The 22265-nt window shown below is 36.7% G+C and overlaps 3 protein-coding genes across 3 annotated transcripts in view; 1 reads left to right on the top strand and 2 right to left on the bottom strand.

Annotated features, from left to right (window-relative positions):
• Nucleotides 1–4140, bottom strand: part of snrka (SNF related kinase a) — a 55723-nt gene extending 51583 nt beyond the window's left edge. The window contains exon 1 of the mRNA XM_082150295.1: nucleotides 3944–4140. The gene's annotated coding sequence lies outside the window, so the exon portion shown is untranslated. The remainder of the gene's footprint in view (nucleotides 1–3943) is intronic.
• Nucleotides 1–22265, bottom strand: part of ddc (dopa decarboxylase) — a 229050-nt gene that overhangs the window by 26539 nt on the left and 180246 nt on the right. The gene's annotated exons all lie outside the window — the stretch shown is intronic.
• On the top strand, nucleotides 9444–19162 carry pomgnt2 (protein O-linked mannose N-acetylglucosaminyltransferase 2 (beta 1,4-)). The gene is made up of 2 exons (XM_082149602.1): nucleotides 9444–9711; nucleotides 17022–19162. Exon 2 carries the CDS (start codon nucleotides 17060–17062, stop codon nucleotides 18806–18808), a length of 1749 nt encoding a protein of 582 aa, XP_082005728.1. The 5' UTR covers nucleotides 9444–9711; nucleotides 17022–17059; the 3' UTR covers nucleotides 18809–19162.

Genomic DNA, 22265 nt, shown 5'->3' with positions numbered 1-22265 from the left:
TGCTTTCATAGTAGACAAATAATAGCTTGGATCATTAACAATGAACACTACAGGCCACTACACCATCTTTTGTTCAACCGAAAGAAATGTCCTTCTCTTTTCATAAAACAGAGCTTGTTGTGGTTTAAGAGGAGCACTTGTTCAAGGATTTGGATTGTTTGGCCCCCTTCACTAGTGATTATGTTGTCATCATAAACAGTTGATTATTACTGATATCGACACCAAAGCCCACATTGAATTGGTTAAAATTTCTGAGGATAATATTAGTATGCATTTATAAAATCTGGTCTTCTTCCAAACAAGGCGGCCCAGATGCTCCAGACCATTTTGTACACAACAAAAATGGAAGATTACCACAAATAGCATTTCAGATTTCAGCTTGCCTATTGAACAGCCTACAGAAAAGCTTAAATAAATCATATCCCGCTGTAATGCCTAATGCTGCTGGCCGCCAACCAATTACCATGCAGTCGTAATGGATTCAAATGACCCCAGCTGAATGGTCAACCCCTTGAATGTTCCAATGTGAAACACTAAAATCAGAATACATTTACAGCCCTTTCACAATAACACATCCACAGCTCCACCTTTTTTTAGAGAATTCTTAAAACACAAGCGTATCAGCCAACAATCTGTCAGTCAATGACTGTTCATGGCCAGGAATGCACTGTAACTGTTGTGTAATATTGCACATTCTCTCTAATTACACAGGTGAGATCAGAGTTAACCCTGTAAAGCCTGACATATGAAGTCTTTTTTTTTACCAAAGTTTATTAAACATTTTAATAAAATCTATGTTTCCTATTTGATACATCAGGCTTTTAGTTTTATGGCCCATTTAGTATGATATATTGAGAATATGGAGATCGTAGTTGAGAGAAAAAACAGCTCAATTGTATTCAGAGACAAAAATATGCAATTTTTATAGCAGACTACACAAACAGTATACCAGACTGCATATATTAATGAATGCTTATATTAATTAAACATATCAATTAAATGTATATTAATTAAATGCTAAGATTTATGATCAAATATAGGCTATGCACCTCTTGATGGAAATAACATCACAACATTTATTTCCATCAAGAGGTGCATACATTTTTGGTACTTTGGTAATTTTTGGATTTGTATTGACAATGCAAGAGTCCAGCACTCTGTAAAGTCTCCTCCAGCACATCCCAACGACTTTCAATGAATTTAAAGGGATAGTTCACTTTGAAATTAAATTTTGGTATGTTTTAGCTTACCTCAAGGGCATCCAAGATGTAGGTGTCTTTTTTTCCGCAGTAGTTTCAATTTTGATATTTTTAGGTCAAACCGTTCTTGTCTGTCAGTCATATAATGCAGGTCTATGGTCACCACCTCAAAGAGCATGCACAGAGTCCAAATTAAAACAATTCCCCATCGTCCAAATTAAACAATTCCCCATCGTAAGTACACATTGATGGCCTAAAACACGAAACGAGCGGTTTGTGTGAGAAAACGAACAGTATTTATATCGTTTTTACCTCTTGAACACAGCCACATCCAAGTGATCTGAGAGCGCGGGCGGGTATAGATATATACACTAGATGTTGCCTTGGCTACTGCAGTTCATTGGAAACCGTAGCCAAGGCGACATCTAGTGTATATATCTATACCCGCCCGCGCTCTCAGATCACTTGGATGTGGCTGTGTTCAAGAGGTAAAAACGATATAAATACTGTTCGTTTTCTCACACAAACCGCTCGTTTCGTGTTTTAGGCCATCAATGTGTACTTACGATGGGGAATTGTTTAATTTGGACGATGGGGAATTGTTTTAATTTGGACTCTGTGCATGCTCTTTCAGGTGGTGACCACAGACCTGCATTATATGACTGACAGACAAGAACGGTTTGACCTAAAAATATCAAAATTGAAACTACTGCGGAAAAAAAGACACCTACATCTTGGATGCCCTTGAGGTAAGCTAAAACATACCAAAAATTTAATTTCAAAGTGAACTATCCCTTTAAGGTCTGGACTCAGAGGTGCCAATTCATGTGTGAAAATGACACTTCATGCTCCCTCCCAACCATTCTTTCACAATTTGAGCCTGATGAATCTTGACATTGTCATTCTGGAATATGGCCATGATGTGTCTTCCTACATAGGCTAGTTGTTTAAGAAATGAAAAGCTACACACTCCATCAATTAGGGTTAGAAGAACAGTTGCCAAACATATCACATGCTAGACACATAATAATCACTGCAATAATGATCCAGTCATAGACTCTAACCCCTGGTTTCACAGACAAGGCTTAAGACTAGTCAAGACTACAATGCATGTTTAAGCTGTTTTAACTGAAAGCAACTTGCATCGACATATCGTAAAATTTGTCAGTACCATTGCCATTGCTTTGTCTCATGATACACACCAGTAACGTTTTTTTCTAAGGATTGTTTATCCTTAGCTAAAAGCTACTTAAATGCCCAAATTGAACTAAGGCCTAATCCTGGCTTAATCTAAGCACTGTCTGCGAAACCGGGCCTTAAGCATTTACCTATTTAAATCCAAACAGCAACTTTTTTTGGCCGGGCACAGGTAGTGTATAATGCAATGCAATAATGCCTGAGAAATATAAATAAACATTCCTCAAAAACATGTTGTACCACATTTGATACTTAGTACAATTATTACATGTAGATTATTATTTAATTTTTTTTGTATAATTAAGTAAATCTAGGTTACTTCAGTAAATGTTCTGATGTTTACTTTTTAAAAATCAGCAGAAAGACGCGTGTACCATAACCTGAATAATCTTTAGAATTATACGAAAAGGCTTTTTAATTACTAAAAAAAAGAACTATCAATCAGACGGCAGAAGGCATGTAGTAGATTGTGTAAAACAGGTTTTTCAGCAGTTCTGATCATGCTGATAATCTAGAGGCCTTCCATGTCAAATATGATACAGTAGGCTTTATAGAGTTATGGTCCAAGTCATGTTGAGCTGTTCTTAGGCTCAGTTTTACATCAATAAGTGGTTATTTATTTAATATTAACATCACATTCTAACCACAAATTATAAGACAACCCTGCCAAATCAACACAATCATATTGCCTGCAGTTCCAAGCCCAGTTTTACCTTTCAGGTTGCACAACATGATTACAGTACATTAGGCTGAAGGAACGTGTTCCACACCTTACACATTCCAGTGTGACATGGGACATATTGATCAGAGTACACTAGGCTGAACCTGATCTTCTGAACTCTTACATGCCTCAGCACTTGAGTATGAAAGGACTGATGAAAAATTAAAACTCCAAGTGAAGACTTTAAAGCTTAAAGCATTGTGAAATCAAGCAAATTAAAGCGTTTTATGTTCACAAAGCTAATTAGACTAAATGAAACTTGCAAAAAATGGACAAACAACCTTTAATACTGAGAGCATCAAACCAAACACTCACATCAGAGGCATGCAAAACCACATCCATCTTCTTGATACGATGCAATTAACCAAGCTTATCCTTTAAAAAAAACAGACTTGTTAAAGTCCATCATCATTAAACATTCTTCTCTACCATCAATACTACCAAAACCACAAGTGCAAAGAGAGAAAAGCATCCATGTCTGGTAATGATCATGGACACATCATGTGAAAGCAGAGCTGATATGCCCATGCATGTCAGGCCTGATCTGGCCCATAAGCTCCTTATGAGCTCCATACATCCATAGAGAGGAAGAGGATATAAATAATGGCTAACTGGCTACACGCTTCTACCACAGCCCGTGATTATCAGATAAACTGGAACCAGGCCGATCCAGCATCGTTTGCCCCCATAGAGCATGCATGCAGCTGTCAAATCACATCCACATTAACGGAGGTTGTTTAACGCACGTTTATTGTGTCTTAAACAGATGCTAACCGGCTAACAGTGTTAGCATTCTAACGCACTATCACACAAAGCTTTGACTTACCGCTCTCTAAGGCGAACATTAAAACCACTTAAAACTCCTAAATGTCCCGGCGGCTGTGGATCCGAAGACGGGTGAAGCCCGGCTGAGTGCGAGTCCAGCCCCGTGTGTGTGTATGTGTGTGTGTGTGTGAGTGAGTGAGTGAGGTTAGTACTGATCAGTGTGTGTAAAGGCTGCTGGTGGAAGTGCGACTCTCAGCGCTTCTCGCTCTCCGCCCTGAAACCATGGAAGTGCACGGAAACATTGAATGAGTCACATTGTAACGGGCTGCACTGAAAAATACCGTCAACAGAGGGCGCTATGTGGCCGTGACTTTCGCGCTTGTGTAGAGACTTCATACGGTTTTCACATTCCTTCATCATGGTGGAGCATTCAATCTTCCAAATCATGCTGAAATGGGGTCTAACAAGTACACTAAATATGTTTAATTCTGAGTATTGCTTAAGGAAGGTTAAATAGCATTTCATACAGCTTTTCTGTAAAAAATAAAAATTCTGCGAACAGAAATCGCAACTATTTCAAGGACGTAAACAATAGCAAACTCGTTGGAACGCTACTGCGCATGTCTGGATCTGGAGCATTTCCGGTGGCGCCATTTTTAAATCACAGATCTGTCGAATGGTCGAAACCATAGATATGATATAGAGACGTCTATGGTCGAAACCATATACTGTCTATGGTCGAAACAAGTGCAAACGGAACTGTTAAGGTATTTACAAAAACTGAAAACAAACTATGTGGAATAATGGGGCCCCATAAGACACTGAGACGCAAACTTTTCACACAGAACATTAAACGTTCACCTGGAGTATCTTATCCAGACGACTATCCGACTCCGTGCGCCTAGATGCATTAAAAGCATATTGCAGTCTGGATTCTTACAATGTGTTTGTACAATATGGACGACATTTGTCTTGTGTTTGGTGAAGCTGAAGCAAATCAACTGGAGTAAAAAATAAATAAAAAACCTCCTCTGGTCAATGACATGACCTGCATATTTTTGTGTCCAAGTGCATTATTTCCTTTTGAAAATATTTGATAAATGTATGACATATATCACTTTATTCTATAAAACTTATTTTGTTTGAATACATTTTTAGTACATTTAAATAATACATGTTTCTTTATGTGTTGTTATCTTTAACCCCCCAAAATGTCAGGTGGTGCAACTGTCTGGACAAATTAACAGACTAAGAAAACTATTTAAAATGGTGTCTTATTAATAAAAATAATAATAATAAAAAAAAAATATATATATATATATATATATATATATATATATATATATATATATATATATATATATATGTATATATATATATATATATATATACTATGGCATCATTTTGGGTTTGAAACCTTTCATATAAACAAATTTTATAAATATAAGTAGTTTTAAATCTGTTGAGATAAGTCAGGGTGGCACAACTGCAAACATGGCTCTTTTATTATGAATTGGTACACATGATAATGCATCATTTAGAGGACAATGATCAAAAAGGTTGATCTCTCACAAATACTGGTAAAAACAGCTAATTTCAATTATGGGTAAGTTGATACACTTTCCATGTTGCCCGACATATATATATAAAAAAAATGTATTTAAACAATTTGAAATGTTATTTAATAACTGCAACTTGTTTAAACACATTGTTCATGACTCAAAAATATTACATCAGTTTTGAATGCTTTTTTTCAGCACCTTTTTTGAAGCTTTTTCATGGTTTGTCGCTAATGTCCCTGGGGAGAGTTTACATTGCACTTGCATGGTTGGGTTATTATGTATCTATGCAAATAGTAAATTATAGTGCTAACTGTATGCTAAACTAATTGAAATGTGCCATTATTACTTATTTCATGTTTCATTGACTTTTCCAAGCCAGTCAGACAAAGAGCAGTTCAGAATCTACTTATTAGGTCACTGAAGGTAAAAGAAACATTTGTAGAAACCTGATAAATGACAACATTATGCAAAATATGTTCCTATAAGGTTTTCAAGTATAGCCTACAGTCACAGATATGCAAAGAACACAGACATTAAAAATAAATATTAGTTGTAATGTAGCATATTAGATGAATTAGAATTCCGGTCACACTTTATGTAGCCTTGGCTACTGTACTACAACTATAAGTTGTAATAAAGTTAGGGTTAGGGTATATATATATAGTACAGTTAAATAACAAAATTTAACTGTACTATAACTATAACTATGTTATACATAGTTAGTACACGGGGTGGTGTGGCGCAATGGATAAGACACATGCCTTTGGTGTGAGAGACCCGGGTTTGAATCCACTGTGAGACACCAATGTGTCCCTGAGCAAGACACTTAACCCCTAGTTGCTCCAGAGGCGTGCGACCTCTGACATATATAGTAATTGTAAGTCGCTTTGGATAAAAAGCGTCAGCTAAATGAATAAATGTAAATGTAAAAATACAATATAATCATTAAATATGTATGTAATTACACTTAAAAGACTTACATATAATTAACATTTTTTGTAACTTGTTACAATGTAAACTGTAACTCAAAACCTAACTCTAACCCTATACCTTTACTCCTAAACACAACAATCCCTCATAATATAAATAATAATAATAATAATAATAAATTATTTTATTTTATAAATAAGATAATTGCGTCACAATTGTGACCTTTTTTCCTCAATTATGCCACAATTCTGACCTTTTTTCCTCATTCCAATTCTGAATTATAAAGTCAGAATTGAAAGATAGACATACGTATAAATAAAATTGCAAGGGGGGAAAGGTTAGAATTGTGACATAAAAAGTCGAAATTATAATAACCTTTATTTTATTTTATTAAATTTTTTATTATTATTCTGTGGCGGAAACAAGCAATATCAAACAATATCAAACTCATTAGCAATAAATGTGGGAATTGTCCATGCATGTAGTTAGTAACACAGTAAATACATGGTCTTGTGGGTAGTATTTAATGTTAGCAGGCTACATAGTCAATGCCATTGCCACCTAATAAAGTGTGACCAGAATTTCTGATGAAAATCCTGTCATCATTTACTCACCGACCCGTCATTGCTCCAGTCCAGACCAATATGACTTTCTTCACCAGCATCAGTCCTTTTTCACTTTCATGAAATAAAAAAAGCTGAAACATCAAATGCCTACATCCGCACGTGTTCGACGGAAGAATATTGAGTAAACACTTCATTCGTCGTAAAATATATTCAATTCAATTAGTTACATTTATTAACAAGACTTGTTATAAGAGATCAGGGTCGTTTTTCATATCACGTGACATATTTGACCAATCAGAGGCAACTTTAACGGTGCGGAAATAATAGTAACTCGTTTGAAAGGTGTTGTCTTTTATAGGATTTAAATGTAGTTCTAATATTAAAACAACCTCATTCTTTTACGTCACTGGACGTTAAAATTTTAATTATTATTCTTAAAGCAAAACTATTGTATGGGCCGTTTTAAAGTTATTTGTTCACGGCATATTTTTTCATGGTTTCTAAACAGTGTGGATTATGAAACCATGCCTTAAATTGCGGTCAAATGCATACAGGGTTAAATGGATGTTTCAGTTTTTATATTGGTTTCTAGGCCTAAATAGTGCACCGCACCTGCCTCACACTGCTTTCACATAATGAAATTGTGTTATAATAGGCCTATTTGAGACATCATAAGGAACCTCATTTCAGCATAAGGAACACATCCATTCAAGTAAACGTGCATATGGAATCATTATTGTTATAAATAATACATGATACTAGGATATAGGCTAATAAACATGCCATTGCAACAGCCACCAGCAATGTGACACATTTGATAGAGTTAGTTAGGCTACTGATTATACTTGCAGATGCCATAAAGCCTGGTTCTTGACCCAGGAGACACGGATTTGCAATGGCTCTTATAAAAGATGTTATAAAGCTGCAGTTCACTGGAGAGAGATGCAGGTCAAATACACATGACTGCAAAGAGTATGAGCAATGAAATTGCCATTCGTTTCTTGAAAAGAAGGTTCGTTGTACAATACTACACACTGCCTCAACTCTGAATATTAAATTCAGCATTTATTTTCACATTTCACTTAGTAAGAAAGGAGCTGAAAAGCACAAATGGCTTTTTAAAGCTATCGTCTGCCATCTACTGGTCAATACTAGTGGTAGCCTACTCTTTGTATTTAAAGGGATAGTTCACCCAAAAATGAAAATGATGTCATCATTTACTCACCCGCAAGTTGTTTCAAACCTGTATGAATTTCTTTTTTCTGCTGAACACAAAAGAAGATATTTTGAAAAATGTCGGTAACCAAACAGTTGATGGATCCCACTGACTTCCATAGTAGGAAAAAAAAAAAAATCCTATGGAAGTCAATGGGGTCCATCAACTGTTTGGTTACAGACATTTTTCAAAATATCTTATTTTGTGTTCAGCAGAAAAAAGAAATTCATACAGGTTTGAAACAACTTGAGGGTGAGTAAATGATGACAGAAATTTAAATTTTTGGGTGAACTCTCCCTTTAAAGAGCTCTGCATTAACGATTTACCACAGAATAAATGACAATCATTACGCATATTATGAGACATATAGGCACTGATCACTTTAGTGATTAAAATATACAATTTTACTAGTTTGCTAATCTATCTATTCGAACGCATTTTAATCAATTGTTGTTGTACCTCAAATGGGCTCTAGAGGGCGCCATATTACCTCTTAGAATCAACGAGAACTGACAATCACTGATATCACCTTTAAAGACAATCGTTTTCAAAACACGAGACTCTTAAATCATATCATGGATAATTTCTCAGTTAGAAAATTGTAAGTCAATAAAAAAAGGTCCGTAGCCTGTTCAGGTCATGTTATCTGCGTTCATGACAAAGATGTAGCCTACCAACCATAACACAATCCCTGTGGCATTATGAAGTCTAAGGATATTAGCTTATTACTTTTAGCTGGTTTGCTAAATTTAGCTGGTTTGCTAAAATGAACTTTTAAAATTACAGTCACACCCAAGAGTCTATTTAATAGTCGCCTATTCACTCAATCACCTATAGCTAATATTCAATCACCTTCAAAGTCACCCATAGGCTACAGTTATACTCAAGTAAATAAACGAGTTGAATGTCAAGTTTAAAGTTCAAGTGAATCAGGATATGTCTAAGTATGTCATAAGGCAATCTATTCTTAAGTTAAATAATTAAATATATTGGTAGCCTACAATTAAATCGGTGGAGACAGTGTGTTATTCATATATAGCCTGCCGAGGTTTTTCCCAATTTACCATTTAATATTAAACACACATTATTTAAAATGAATTAAATTAACTAGGAGATGAATTTTAATATTAATATGTAGCCTACTTTCATTGTGCTCTCTCACATGGGACTTTCAATTGTGCTGCGATGCTCTCGCGATAACACACGAATGCAAACGTCAGACTGATTAAAGGCGATAAGATCTCGCGAGGTTTTCTCGTCTGAGCTCGGTCATCGCTGTGGGTGGAGACTTCTCCAGCAGCTGGTTAATGCTCACAGAATACGCGCGACGGAGTCGATTTTGTGCAACTTAGCGATAAAAATTGCAGATAAGCCGTCAGTTAATCGCTGTGGTGAATGAACACATCATGTATTTAACACAATTACCCCGAAAATGCTGCGTTTGTCCGTTGTAAAGTTGTAAATGATCATTGGCGCTGGTTTGCTGGAGCTGCTGTTGAAACAGTGTATCCGCAGTGACTTCACATCACTTCGTCCTGGCTCACCTTTCCCACAGGTATGATATGCATTTGCTTTTCCATATGGTTTGTTATGTATTATTTTCTGTCTGTTTTGGGAAATAATATATATATAAATCATCGCATAAGACCAATAGCTATATTTGACTGCTACCTGTTGTGTTTCACAGGATACGTGTGTGTGTGTGTGTGTGTGTGTGTGTGTGTGTGTGTGTATGTATATGTATATGTTTATATGTATGTATGTATGTGTTTATATATATATATATATATATATATATATATATATATATATAAACACATACATATGTATGTACATATACATATATATGTATGTGTGTGTGTGTGTGTGTGTGTGTGTGTGTGTGTGTGTGTGTGTGTGTGTGTGTGTGTATGTAAGTGTATGTATATATGTGCGTGTGTATATATTATATATAAAAGCACAGGGTAATATTAGAATAGAAATAAAATGGAATGCAAAGTGCACAACTGGAAGGACAGCACCAGATGTGATGCTGCCACTATTATAAGCATTTGACATATATAAGCCAACCTTTTTAAAATCATTTGTACATGCTTTCTTGCTGACTTACATTGGATCAACTTTATTTTTCATCAAGGACAGGAATGCCTGCTAGATGTCACTCTCAAAACTATGTAGACCTGTCTGAATCCTCTGAGACATCCTAACTTTAAAACCGTCTAACCAGGATGTTGGTGCAGGGGTTCAGAGACAGGGGTTCATGCATATTATGGAGCTTATTATATGACAAAATGATTTGAATTTGAATTGTGTAAATTCGAATTATTGACAAGTGTAATCTAACAAAATTTAATATTATGTGGATTTTTAAATAGTTCTGAATTTGATTTCTTTAATCGAATATTGAACATTTTAAATTTAACAAATTGAAATGTTTTTTTATGGCTGAATTTTATAGACCTGTATTTTCAAACAGTTGTTTTTTTGTTCTGAATTCTTAGACTGCAAATTTCCCGTTTTAAAAAGTACAGATTCAAGTTTTCAAGATGAATAAGAAATTTGGACCTTCAAATTCAGTTTTCGTTCATTCATTCAGTCGTTTTTTTAATTTAATATTAAGAGTAGAAAAATGAGAAAACAGCTTGAATAGCCTATATGATTTCAAATATATAATAGTCCTCCGATGCTGCAGTTGCACCTACGCTTTGCATCAGCTGGGTATGGCAGGGTAAATGACGGCTGTCATAGCCTGCATGGTCGCCCAGTAAGTTAAGAAAATAAATAATAAATGAAGATATAAATCAATATCATTAGTAGTAAATTAAATATTTTAAACACTAATACAAAAAGGAAAGAATAATGCATTGACTTGGGTATATAATAGGCCTAACGTTCATGAACTGTCATTCAGACTGACTATCAGAGATATTAAAATACATACTCTTCTGAGTTTAATGAAGTAGGCCTTGTGTTTTATTTTTATAAAAAAATATTATAATTTATATCTCAAAAGGATGTGCTTGTGCATTCTCTGACATTACATTTATTTATTTCATTAATATTGAGTATCAAGTGACGTCAAACAAAACGGTGTGTGTTAATTTCTCTGCCAACTAAGCTAAGTCATTGTGCGTTCTCTCCGCGCTGTCCAGTGCGTCCCACAGCTTTTCCATACAGACTTTGAGAATTGGCCAGCTAAACGAAATAGGCCAAAGAAGTAGACTAATGGCTAGTGTCCGGGAGATGCGAGGTACATTCATATTTATGAAATAAACACTTATAATAGCCTATTCTTACATGCGTAGTTAGCCATAAGTGAATTTGTCTACACCAAAATAAATGTCCTAGGACCCCTTAATAATAACAGTGATTAAGCCCCAAATTAATGTGGCTGGGAGTAATGAACACTGTTTTTTTTTGTGTGTTTTTTTTACATAAATAAAAACATTTCAATTCGTGTTCAAATGTTGCAAATGTTCAACATTCGTTTAAAGAAATCAAATTCAGAACTATTTAAAATTCCACATATTATTCAAATTTGTTAGATTACACTTGTCAATAATTCAAATTTACACAATTCAAATTCAAATCATTTTGTCATAAGCTCCATAGTATGTTAAATGAAAAATCTGAAGCCAAAATCTATCATCTGTTTAACTTTATTTGTCTTCAAAAGGACTTTTCTTTTTGGTTGACAGGTCTATAATACATGAAGTTAGCTATTAGTTAACATTCCCTTTCATCTCAATGGCAGTTGCTAGGTTGACGCAGGACCCCATGATGGGAGCTGGGTAAAAAAGACAAGAAGTATAATTAAAGTTATGACAATGCTGATGAAACCTCAAGAACATGCACAATCCCAAGCCCTTCACTAGTGACTATCTTGTGCTGAACTGTGACGTACAAGGCAACAGACAGGAAAACATATAAGTCTATTTCATGCTTTTTTTGATCTCCCTAAAACACTGTCTGTAAAGAAAGATGCATTTCAAATTAAAATTGATAGCGAACATTGACTGCCTGCATTGAATCAAACATTTAGGGGTTGATGTTATTATCGAAAGCATCAGCGAAAGTATTTTTCGATTCAGATCGTTCCCTATTCTCGAAAACGCTATAGCCTCAATTTCCATAAGCAAACTCAATTCTTATGTATATTTCTTCTTTTTGATTTGAACCCTGTCTTTTTCCTGCTCCAGTGTTTTGTCATTTAGCTGTCCTCAACCCAGCTCTGCAGTGTTACGTAGAGTCCTTCTCCCAGGAGGCAGAGTGACACTGTTTCCTGTAACCCCCTCTGAAAAGCTCTTTCAGACCAATTCTTCATCTGTCCCCGAGGAACAGAGGGACGTTGAAGACATTTGCCTTTTTCAGTGCTTACTATATGAATCAGCATGCAGCTTATTAAGGGTAATAACAATAGGTGAATTCTGGAACCTGCTTCACCACCCTATGCTAATTTATAGAAGATAAAAGACAAATACAACGGTGTACTACAAGAGTTAGGCATTTTAAAAATTATTTGTGAAGTGTAGGTTTTTTTTTTTTTTGGTTCAAAAAGAGAAGTGCATTGTATGAAATTGTAAAATTTAAAACGCTAATGGCGCAAAATGCTGAAAAACAAACAAACACTGCAAATCAAAGTTCGTCTGAAGGATAAATACATCAGCAAAATTCAAAATCGGCACAGAAATTAGCACAAAATGACCAAAAATCCTGTTCACATGGTAATTTAAAAAAAATAGCAGGAGATACGAAGAGGCATAATTATTGTGTCTCTTTAACCCGAGCGTTTTCTGTCATGGGCAGGGAGCCGAGTAGGGAATCTCCTTGGCTATCCTGAAGGGAAGAAAGCCACTGAAAGACTGAGAGCTGTGTCTTTCCAGGAGCCTTATTAAAATGCATTAGAAGCACTAGGCTGCCTTCCCCCATCATTGTGGTGCTTATCATCCACATAGCAAACAGCCCAGCTGTACACAAGGGAGCTGGGCAAGCCCTGTCAGCCAGGCCCATAATCCCATTCTCTCTCACGCAGTCATAAACACGTGGACCCGGCTCCTCCGAAAAAGAAAAAAAAACCTCTCTTGCATGATGTGACCCCCTGCTTCCTTTCTTCATATGCATGGAAAGGACAGCTTTTCAAGGACGTGAGGTCTGCCTGCTCTTGCTGAGGGATTTAGATCTGGACAGCTCCTTAGTGCTATGCGCTCCCAAAGTCTTTATGCTCTTTAGCAAATTACTCGCCTCTGTCTCTCTTTAATGTGTTTGCATATCGCTTCACCAAACAAATCAGTTTTAAACCCCTTTCCCCCATGAGCTCTGCTATGTTAATAAGCGTCAATGGTCTGGATTTAGCTTAGATTTTTTCATTGTAGTGAATGAACCTCCTATAATCTGATCCATGTCACAGTGCATTACATCCAAGCAGTTTCAACATCCTCCCTCTGGGTTTTTTTTTTTGTGTGTGTGTGTGTGTGTGTGTCAGTTTTGCTCACAGCATCATCAAACATATGCCAGATCTGAATGATAGCCAAGCAGTCGAGCATGTGAAACACATGAGCTTGCATGTAATCTTAAGATCAGATCCACAACCTCATGCTCAGCTAGATGCTAATACAAGCATCAACCAATTTGCAGAGTTAAATGTATACACTGTAATAATTAAAACCCATAGAAAAACAGAAAAGGTACTGGGGTTGTGCCGATAGAGTCAGGCTCGGAGATATCACCGGTGGCTGATGCCTTTGACCATATCAAGATGATTATTATTATAGCTTCGTTCACACCATGTCGTAATTACCGCAATTTCGAGATGAATTCACGTGATGTTCTCAAAGCTGTTCACGTCCTCAGACCAGGAATGATGCGTTTCTTTGGCAACACTATCAATGCCTAAATTAATAGATCTCTCTGGCGGTACATACAAAAATTATATAATAACAGTCTTTTATAGGTTTTTGTTAGGTATACCATTGCACAATAATCAGTCATCGATGAAAATCAAAAGCAGCTTCAAACACTGGCTTAAAAATACTTGACAAGAAATATTGATTCTTCAAAAAAAATGTCACTATATTCATATGGATTAGTTTTACGATTACATTTTGAAGCGTCAAAGTGATAGTGGCGTAGCTGTCTATGGAGGGACATAGACAAAATATCTACATTTGTATTCCAAAGATGAACAAAAGTCTATATGGGTTTGGAACGACATGAGGGTGAACTATTAATGACAGAATAAAATTTTTCTGGGTGAACTAACCCTTTAAGCTAATACATTAAGATAACTGATATTTCTGTGCGACGTGACAATTATAAAAAAAAATTTTCACCAACTCCATCTTGGCTCGCAAAATGATAGACAATGATTCTCATTTCCCGTGGCATAAAAAAAACAGAGCAAGTAAAATTAAATAAATGAGTAAATAATAATTTTATTATTATCGATAGGACGATGTCACTATGGAGCATATCGCCCAACGCTAAAAGGTACTGGTCATTTTTTTTGCCAGGACATTTTCTTTTACCCAAAACATAATACAATGCAAAATTGAGGAAAAAACAACATGGATAATTCATGTTATATAAATTCATATTAACCCATTACCATGACCAACACATACCATCCAGTTATGATTCTGAGAAATAAATATGGTTATTTATAAATACATTTTGGGAAAATTGTCTTTAACATTTGTTACTCTGTTCAAATAAGTAGTCAAATAGTTCTTAAAAATCATTGCTGATTTTATTTCTCCTTCTTTTGTCAGAGTGGAAATTGGAGACAAAGTCAAACATACTGCATTACAGTATTCCATGCAGAATTCTTGTTGTATACACATGTAATTGGTCAGCTGGGTATTCCATGCACACAGAAAATGTGCATGTTGTGCACAGTGTACTTACAGGACTGAAGAAATTGAAATTGCAGAATGAGCAGCATGTTAGTCTAGATTTTGCAAACAGCCTTTTTTTATGGGAGTGCTGCATATTCTTACTGAAAATCATTTTGTTGGTTTGTTTTATCAAGGCTATAATTTCTTTGAGTGATTATGGTGCAGTGACATTGAGTTGAGTGAAGTTATTTGAAATAATCACTGGCAGAATGGTGTAGGCGTAACAGCGTTGTGGGTGTTAAGTCCCAGGAGAGAGAAAGACTGAACACTGAAACGGATGTAAATGTTACCTGAAACCAAAATAGACTCGATTAGAAATGGACTCATGACAGTTCTTACTTTATGAAAAACTTCTTTTTTTACACCCCTCCTTGCTGATTTGATAATTTTTTTCCAAGATAAATAATGTATGAGATGAAGTGCAATGTTGATTAGATTATCACCTCTTGTATAAGCCAAATTTAGGTACGTCTTAAAATATTTGTGATTAATACAGTTTTCTTTCATTTGATAATATAGCAATAATTAGTAATAATGAAAATTATTAATTAGTATAAAGCTTATTGTTGCTCTTTTAGGAGATCATGTGACATTTTGAGGCAATACACCCTGCGGAGCCCATGCAATATGGGGTTTAGAACCATTAATTCTTCAGTTTATGCCTAATTTCCAAGCAGACATCAAAGACATTTCAGTCTTATGTGAGCTGAGATGGTGCCACTAAGGGTTTGCTCAGTAGTTTCAATACGTAGCTGACATTTTGCAGGCATTTGTTAGTTGGCAAAGCCTTTTTATGTTTCCCTCTGGGTTGTCTTTGCAGTGAAGGGAATTAAATGCATAAATGGTGACACTGCCATTCCTGCTGTTTGTATCCTTGTGGATTGAACGTTAATACCGCTTAATTCTCAAAACATGAAATACTGTGGATGAAAACAAACAAGGAAGATTGTCCTTCACATCCTGAAAATTAGCATTTTTCATCCACGGGATGTGACAGCAAGAAGCTCTGCCAGCCTTCTCCTAATTTTTAGTACTGATAAAGCTTTTAACGTCGCTAGAATGTAGTCTCCCTCAATTTGATGCAGTCGTTGTGAACTATAGGAAGAGCTGTCACTATTTTAGATTACTGAAACAGGTTCTTTGTCTTTTCGAAAACATTTTCTTATCTCCTTCTAAAAACAGTCTAGCAGGCACAGTTAAAGCATTAACCTGTAGGCTGTTGCAAACATGGTACACTGAGAACACACACATTTAATTTTACTGCCAAATTCTGTGAATGTGTGGTTGCAGGTGGGCATCTTTAGCCAGTCTCTGGTATCCATGGCACTGCTGGCTACCCTAGCAGCTCAAAGGATTAGATTATGTCAAGGTTTTTCTTTTCTTTCTTTTTTTTTTCTTTTATAAAAGCTTATACTGAGAGGGAATACAGGCATATGCAATGGTGAAAGTCACAAGAATGACAAGAGATCATGAATTCAGTTTAACAACATTAACTTAAAATGATTATTGAAGTGATGCAAACTTTCTGCTGTAGAAATCAGATTTTTGCCATGATTTGGAGTCTTGAGATATGTAAACACATACACTATATAGTCCAAACATGGGTCTTGTATAACCCTGGAGTTCACAATATTTGGTACCCTTCCCTCTCTCGATATCCTTCTTTTTTTCTTTTCTTTTTTTTTTCTGTGATTATTCTCTTCTCTATGTTTATGATGTATTAAAATAGAGGTATTCAACCCCCCTGGAGACCCACTGTCCTGTAGAGTTTAGCTCCAACTCTAATCAAACACACCTGAAACAGGTTATTAAGCTCTTTAGGATCACAATCACAGACCGGCATGCTGAAGCAGGTTGGGAATAAACTTTGCCGGACATCCAGGAGCAGGGTTGAAGACCTCTGTTTTAATATATATTGGTGTTAGTTACTCACAAACTTCCTGATTCAAACATGGTATTCTGATCTTTGCAGGTAGAGGAGCATGAGTGTGGGGTCGGAGTTCTGCTGTGATGCGTGCTATTGGGTGTAGGATGAACCTGCCGGCGGTGCTAAATGGCCTGCTGGTGTCAGTGGTAGCAGCCTTGCTTTGGAAATACGTTTGCCTGATTGAACACACATCTCAGTTGGAAGAGGAGCTACAGCTCACACGCCAATCACAGGAGTTCTCACAGGTGCGTATCGACTACCACGGTGCCCTGTTAGCACTCCAAGAACATGGCACCAGAATGGTCTGCACTGGGAAGATGCACACCGATCGCATCTGCCGCTTTGACTACCTCTGCTACTGCACGGAGGCTGAGGAGTTTGTATTCTTCCACAGTAATGACTCTGTGATGCTGCCCAACCTTGGCCCTCGGCGTTTCCAGCCTGCCCTGCTGGACCTCTCTTCTGTTGAAGACCACAACACTCAATACTTTAACTTTCTTGAGCTCCCGGCAGCGGCTCTGAAGTTCATGCCGAAACCTGTGTTTGTGCCAGATGTCACTCTAATTCTGAACCGATTTAACCCAGACAACCTCATGCACATTTTCCACGATGATCTTTTGCCCATCTACTACACAATGCAGCAGTATTCAGACTTGGATGACGAGGCCAGGCTTGTCTTCATGGAGGGTTGGGGTGAAGGTGCTCACTTCGATCTCTACCGTTTGCTCAGCAGTAAGCAACCACTACTCAAGATGCAGTTAAAGACCTTTGGCAAACTCATGTGCTTCACCAAGTCCTACATAGGACTTTCAAAGATGACAACATGGTACCAATATGGCTTTGTGCAACCGCAAGGACCCAAAGCCAATATTCTGATATCGGGTAACGAGATCCGCCAGTTTGCGTCATTTTTGATTGAGAGGCTTAACATCACGCGAGAGGAGAGTGATGACTACATTGTAGTTTTTAAACGTACCACTAACAGGCTCATCCTCAATGAGGCGGAACTTCTTCTTGCTTTAGCCCAAGAGTTTCAAATGAGGACTGTCACTGTGTCTTTGGAGGAGCAGTCGTTTGATAGCATTATCCAAATAATTAGTGGGGCGTCTATGTTGGTCAGCATGCACGGAGCCCAGATGATCACCTCAATGTTCTTGCCCCGTGGTGCCGCTGTGGTTGAACTGTACCCTTATGCTGTAAACCCAGAGCAGTACACTCCCTACAAAACCTTGGCCTCCTTACCTGGCATGGACCTTCAGTATGTCGCATGGCGAAACACCTTGGAAAAAAACACTGTTACATATCCCGATCGCCCCTGGGATCAGGGTGGCATCGTCCATTTGGACAAAGAGGAACAAGAACGTATCCTTGCCAGCAAGGATGTGCCAAGACATCTTTGTTGTCGTAATCCAGAGTGGCTTTTTCGCATTTACCAGGACACTATTGTGGACGTTGCCTCTTTTCTGGACGTACTCAGAGAAGCTCTAAAAAAGCCTAATCTCAAAAAGGCTAAGGTGGCTAGTACTGTACATCCTGGTCGAGTCAGAGAGCCCAAGTGTCAGACGTCAGTACAGGCCACCAATGAAGCAAAGCTCTCAGTGTCATGGCAGATCCCTTGGAACCTGAAGTACTTGAAGGTTAAAGAGGTGAAATATGAGGTGTGGATCCAGGAGCAGGGAGAGAACACATATATGCCTTACATTCTGCCCCATCAGAACTACACATTCTCAGAGAACATCAAACCCTTTACCACATATTTAGTATGGGTGCGCTGTATCTTTAACAAGAACCTCTTGGGCCCATTTGCAGATGTTCTTATATGTAAAACTTGATTCAGCAATCAGTTTAAACGTAACACTGTCACTGTCAGCTAGAGAATAATTCATTTTAAGATTAATTCTCAGCAGCTATCCTGAAAATTAAACTGTGTGACACGGGTGAATTGTTTTCGACCTTGGTAGTCATTCTTGTGACTTGACTGTTCTTCATGGTCCTTATGGAGTGTCATGAACTGACGGAGAATGAAAGCCCTGGCTGCAATTAAGGTTAGAAAGGGAATCCAGTTTACAGAACTGGCCAGTCCTTTTAGATTTTGTATCACCATCCAAGCAAAATATATGTAATTTAAATTCATATTTTTAAGTTCAAGACACTGGTTTTGTCTGACACCTGCTTTTGTTAACTGGGGGGGGGGGGGGGGGGGGGGGGGGGGTTAAATATATTGTATGAAGTAACTGCAAGAAAATACAAGAAAAAATTTGAGTAAACGTTGTACTATACATTGTACTATTTAAAAAAATAAGATACTGTTTTCTAGCTTGGGTTATTTAGTTTTTCTGCAGTGTTGTTCTCTTTTTCTTTTTTTCTTTTTTTTAAACCAGCCTCGAAACCACTCATTATTATTTAGCCTACCTGTTCTGTAGGAAATATTTGAATTTGTTTGCCAGTGAGATATATCAAATTCTGCTCATGTTTGTAAGGTTTAGAGAATCACATCACAGATAGAAGACTTCAGTAGGAAGTGCCTGATGATTGGGGTGAAATAGTCTGAGATAAGTGTCCTGAAATCCGAAAAAGTCTATTCTTTGTTTGATGGCATGTCAGTAATTACCTCTATGTTAAGTCATTTGGAACCTATGTTAGGAGGGGTAGTATATTTGGTAGTAGCATCATAGTGGGCTAGTAGCACAAATAAATTGGGTTCAAATCTTGGAAAGGCTAATTCATGAAGTTACTGAGTTACCAAGTAACTGGCTAAAAGCATTTGCTAAATGTCCACTAAGGAGTAAAAGTACTTCAAATTAAAACCTTTTATGACTGCATAAGCCTTACATGCAATATTAAAGATCTGAAGATTACTATTCATATGATATGTAAAGAAACAACTGTTTAGATGTGCTTCCTATGTCTTGTCATTCAACAAGTGAGTGTAAAACAGCATCTATATCTGCTTTAGAGAAAGACGATGCCAGTTTCTCTTGTTTTTTTAGATGATGTTGTCTCATCTGCATTTCTGTAAAGTCGAGCTGTGTTGTGCTGACCTCTGGATTATTGAGAAGATGGAAACATGTACTTTATCTCTGCCAATTATTTATTGAAGAAGACCTCTGGAAAGCTATACATACTGTGGCCCAGATTTGTTAAAGGTTGTGCTGTTTATTTTTGTATTTTTTCACTGCTGTGATCAATGAATGGAACATGTGAAATTCAACAACCAACCACAAGCGTTCTTTCTCTCTGTTGTTCTGAATGGCCTGTCGAGGAATCTGTATTTTGCATTGTTTATTTTTTTCTCTGTGAGGTTTTATTCTGTCCTTCGCTTTGAGGACATTCTGCATCACATGGAAATGGATTTAAATGATGCTAAAACAGATTAAACCAAGAACATTTCTAATTGAAATTCGGAAATGGCAAACCTGAGCCATGCAGTTTATTAGCATAACTCTGTGTTTTGATGGTAATTTTATTCAAGTACGAGGATAATAAATGAATTCTGTTTGTTATACAAAATAGCACAAATGTCCTTTGCATATATTCAGAGAAAAGCAACCTAGCATGTAAATCTTTAACCATCTTTCCTCCACTCTGAGTTGAGAAACAGTTGTCCGTGATTGGAAACTCAGATTTCGCAATCTTTCATTTCAATCATTAGATGGTAGTTATTTTAATTGTATTTTTTTATTTTTTGTGTTTGTGTGTGTGTGTGTGTGTGTTTTATTTATTTATTTGTTTATTTTTTACATAGAAACAGATATATACATATATATATATTAGGATTGCAGGCTTGGGTCCTGTAAACTGTCTCGTTCCCTGTGCCAGTTCATGAGATTTACCATTATGTGCCACTGGAATGCCATACATAATTTTTGTCAGTTTTATTAAATGGACAATTTCTCAGATATCTTTGTGATGTCTTGTTATTTAACATGTCTGTATCCTTTATCAATATTATTATTATTTAATGTTGATGAATTTATTGTCTTTCAATTCAATATCTTATGATTTTTGTCGATAACATTTTCTAAACCTTTAAGAAGTGCTGGACTATTAAACTGAAATGCGTAACAGGACTGGTAAATAACATTGATCCAGCAGCCATGATTAGGGGAATTTTGTCCCCCCCTTTTTTGGTCAGAATGTGCAGTCTAGAGCTGTGTTTGAAATCGCCCCTAAACCCTCATTCACTCTTCCCTACATTACTCCACTAATATAGTCCACTTGAAGGAGTGAATGAAAAGGAGTGAGTAAATTCGAACAATGAGTGTGCCAGAAGGGCTGCCGCTTTTGCATAGTTTGTGCTTGCCGCTTAATAATAATTTGAAACTGGCAGCTCCAATATTAATGGAAAGATTTGTCTTTGACTCTGTTATGGAAACTAGCATGTTATACTCCTTTTATTTAAAGAATTTATTAATCAATTACAAAGGATATTTATACCTGTATGATATTACTCTGTACCCACATTGGATCAGCGGTTTGGAAAATGGATGGATGATTCAGATGCGGGCGCCATCTTCTGGCGAGATGTTGGAAATTATTCGGCACAATCTTCACAGTGCATTATGGGTATTCTCTGGCCCTGATGTACACTCATTATTGCGGTGCATTATGTGATTGAATGACTGCACTTGATAACATCCACTATGGTTTCAGACACCACTACAAATGGCTGTCCCCTCAAATAGTGCCCTATTTAATGGTATAGGGGGCGATTTTGGACACAGCCCAGTTTACCCACCCACCATACCAGATATCCAGTTTTCATTAGTTAAACTTTCAAATGACATTTAAATCTGCGTCATGAGAGCGACCAGGGCCGGATTTACCTCATATTGTGACATAGGCAAAAACTAATTTAGAAGATTATTGTAGCTATAGCTATGCGAGCGCTTGTTTTTCCCCCCTTTTTTTCTGTCATTTGGACAAAATCTCACATTATAATGAAGCGTGGCTATTCTGCTATGACTCGACGACAAATGTGTCGCTCTTCTCCACTCCTCAAATACATAAAAGATTAACCTTTATATTTAAAATGTTTCTTTAGTAAAGAAAACGCTGTACATATAAGAACCAGTTCTTTCTTTACCCTTGCACTGTAAATAAACAGAGACACTCCTAACTGCTTGTGGCACTTCATTCACAATAGAGATGGGGCAGAGTTATGAGTTTTGACTGGCAGTTTGAGGCAATGGAGCTACGAGATTTGGTCTCAACCTCTTTTTTAATACTTCTCATTGGTTAAATATTTGCAAAACCCACAGACAGGTTAAAGAGGTTTAGGTTAACTAT

This window comes from Leuciscus leuciscus (assembly GCF_965113295.1).
Source record: "Leuciscus leuciscus genome assembly, chromosome: 20".
In the NCBI taxonomy this organism is placed as follows: Eukaryota; Metazoa; Chordata; class Actinopteri; order Cypriniformes; family Leuciscidae; genus Leuciscus; species Leuciscus leuciscus.
This window is presented reverse-complemented; position numbering and strand designations above follow the sequence as displayed.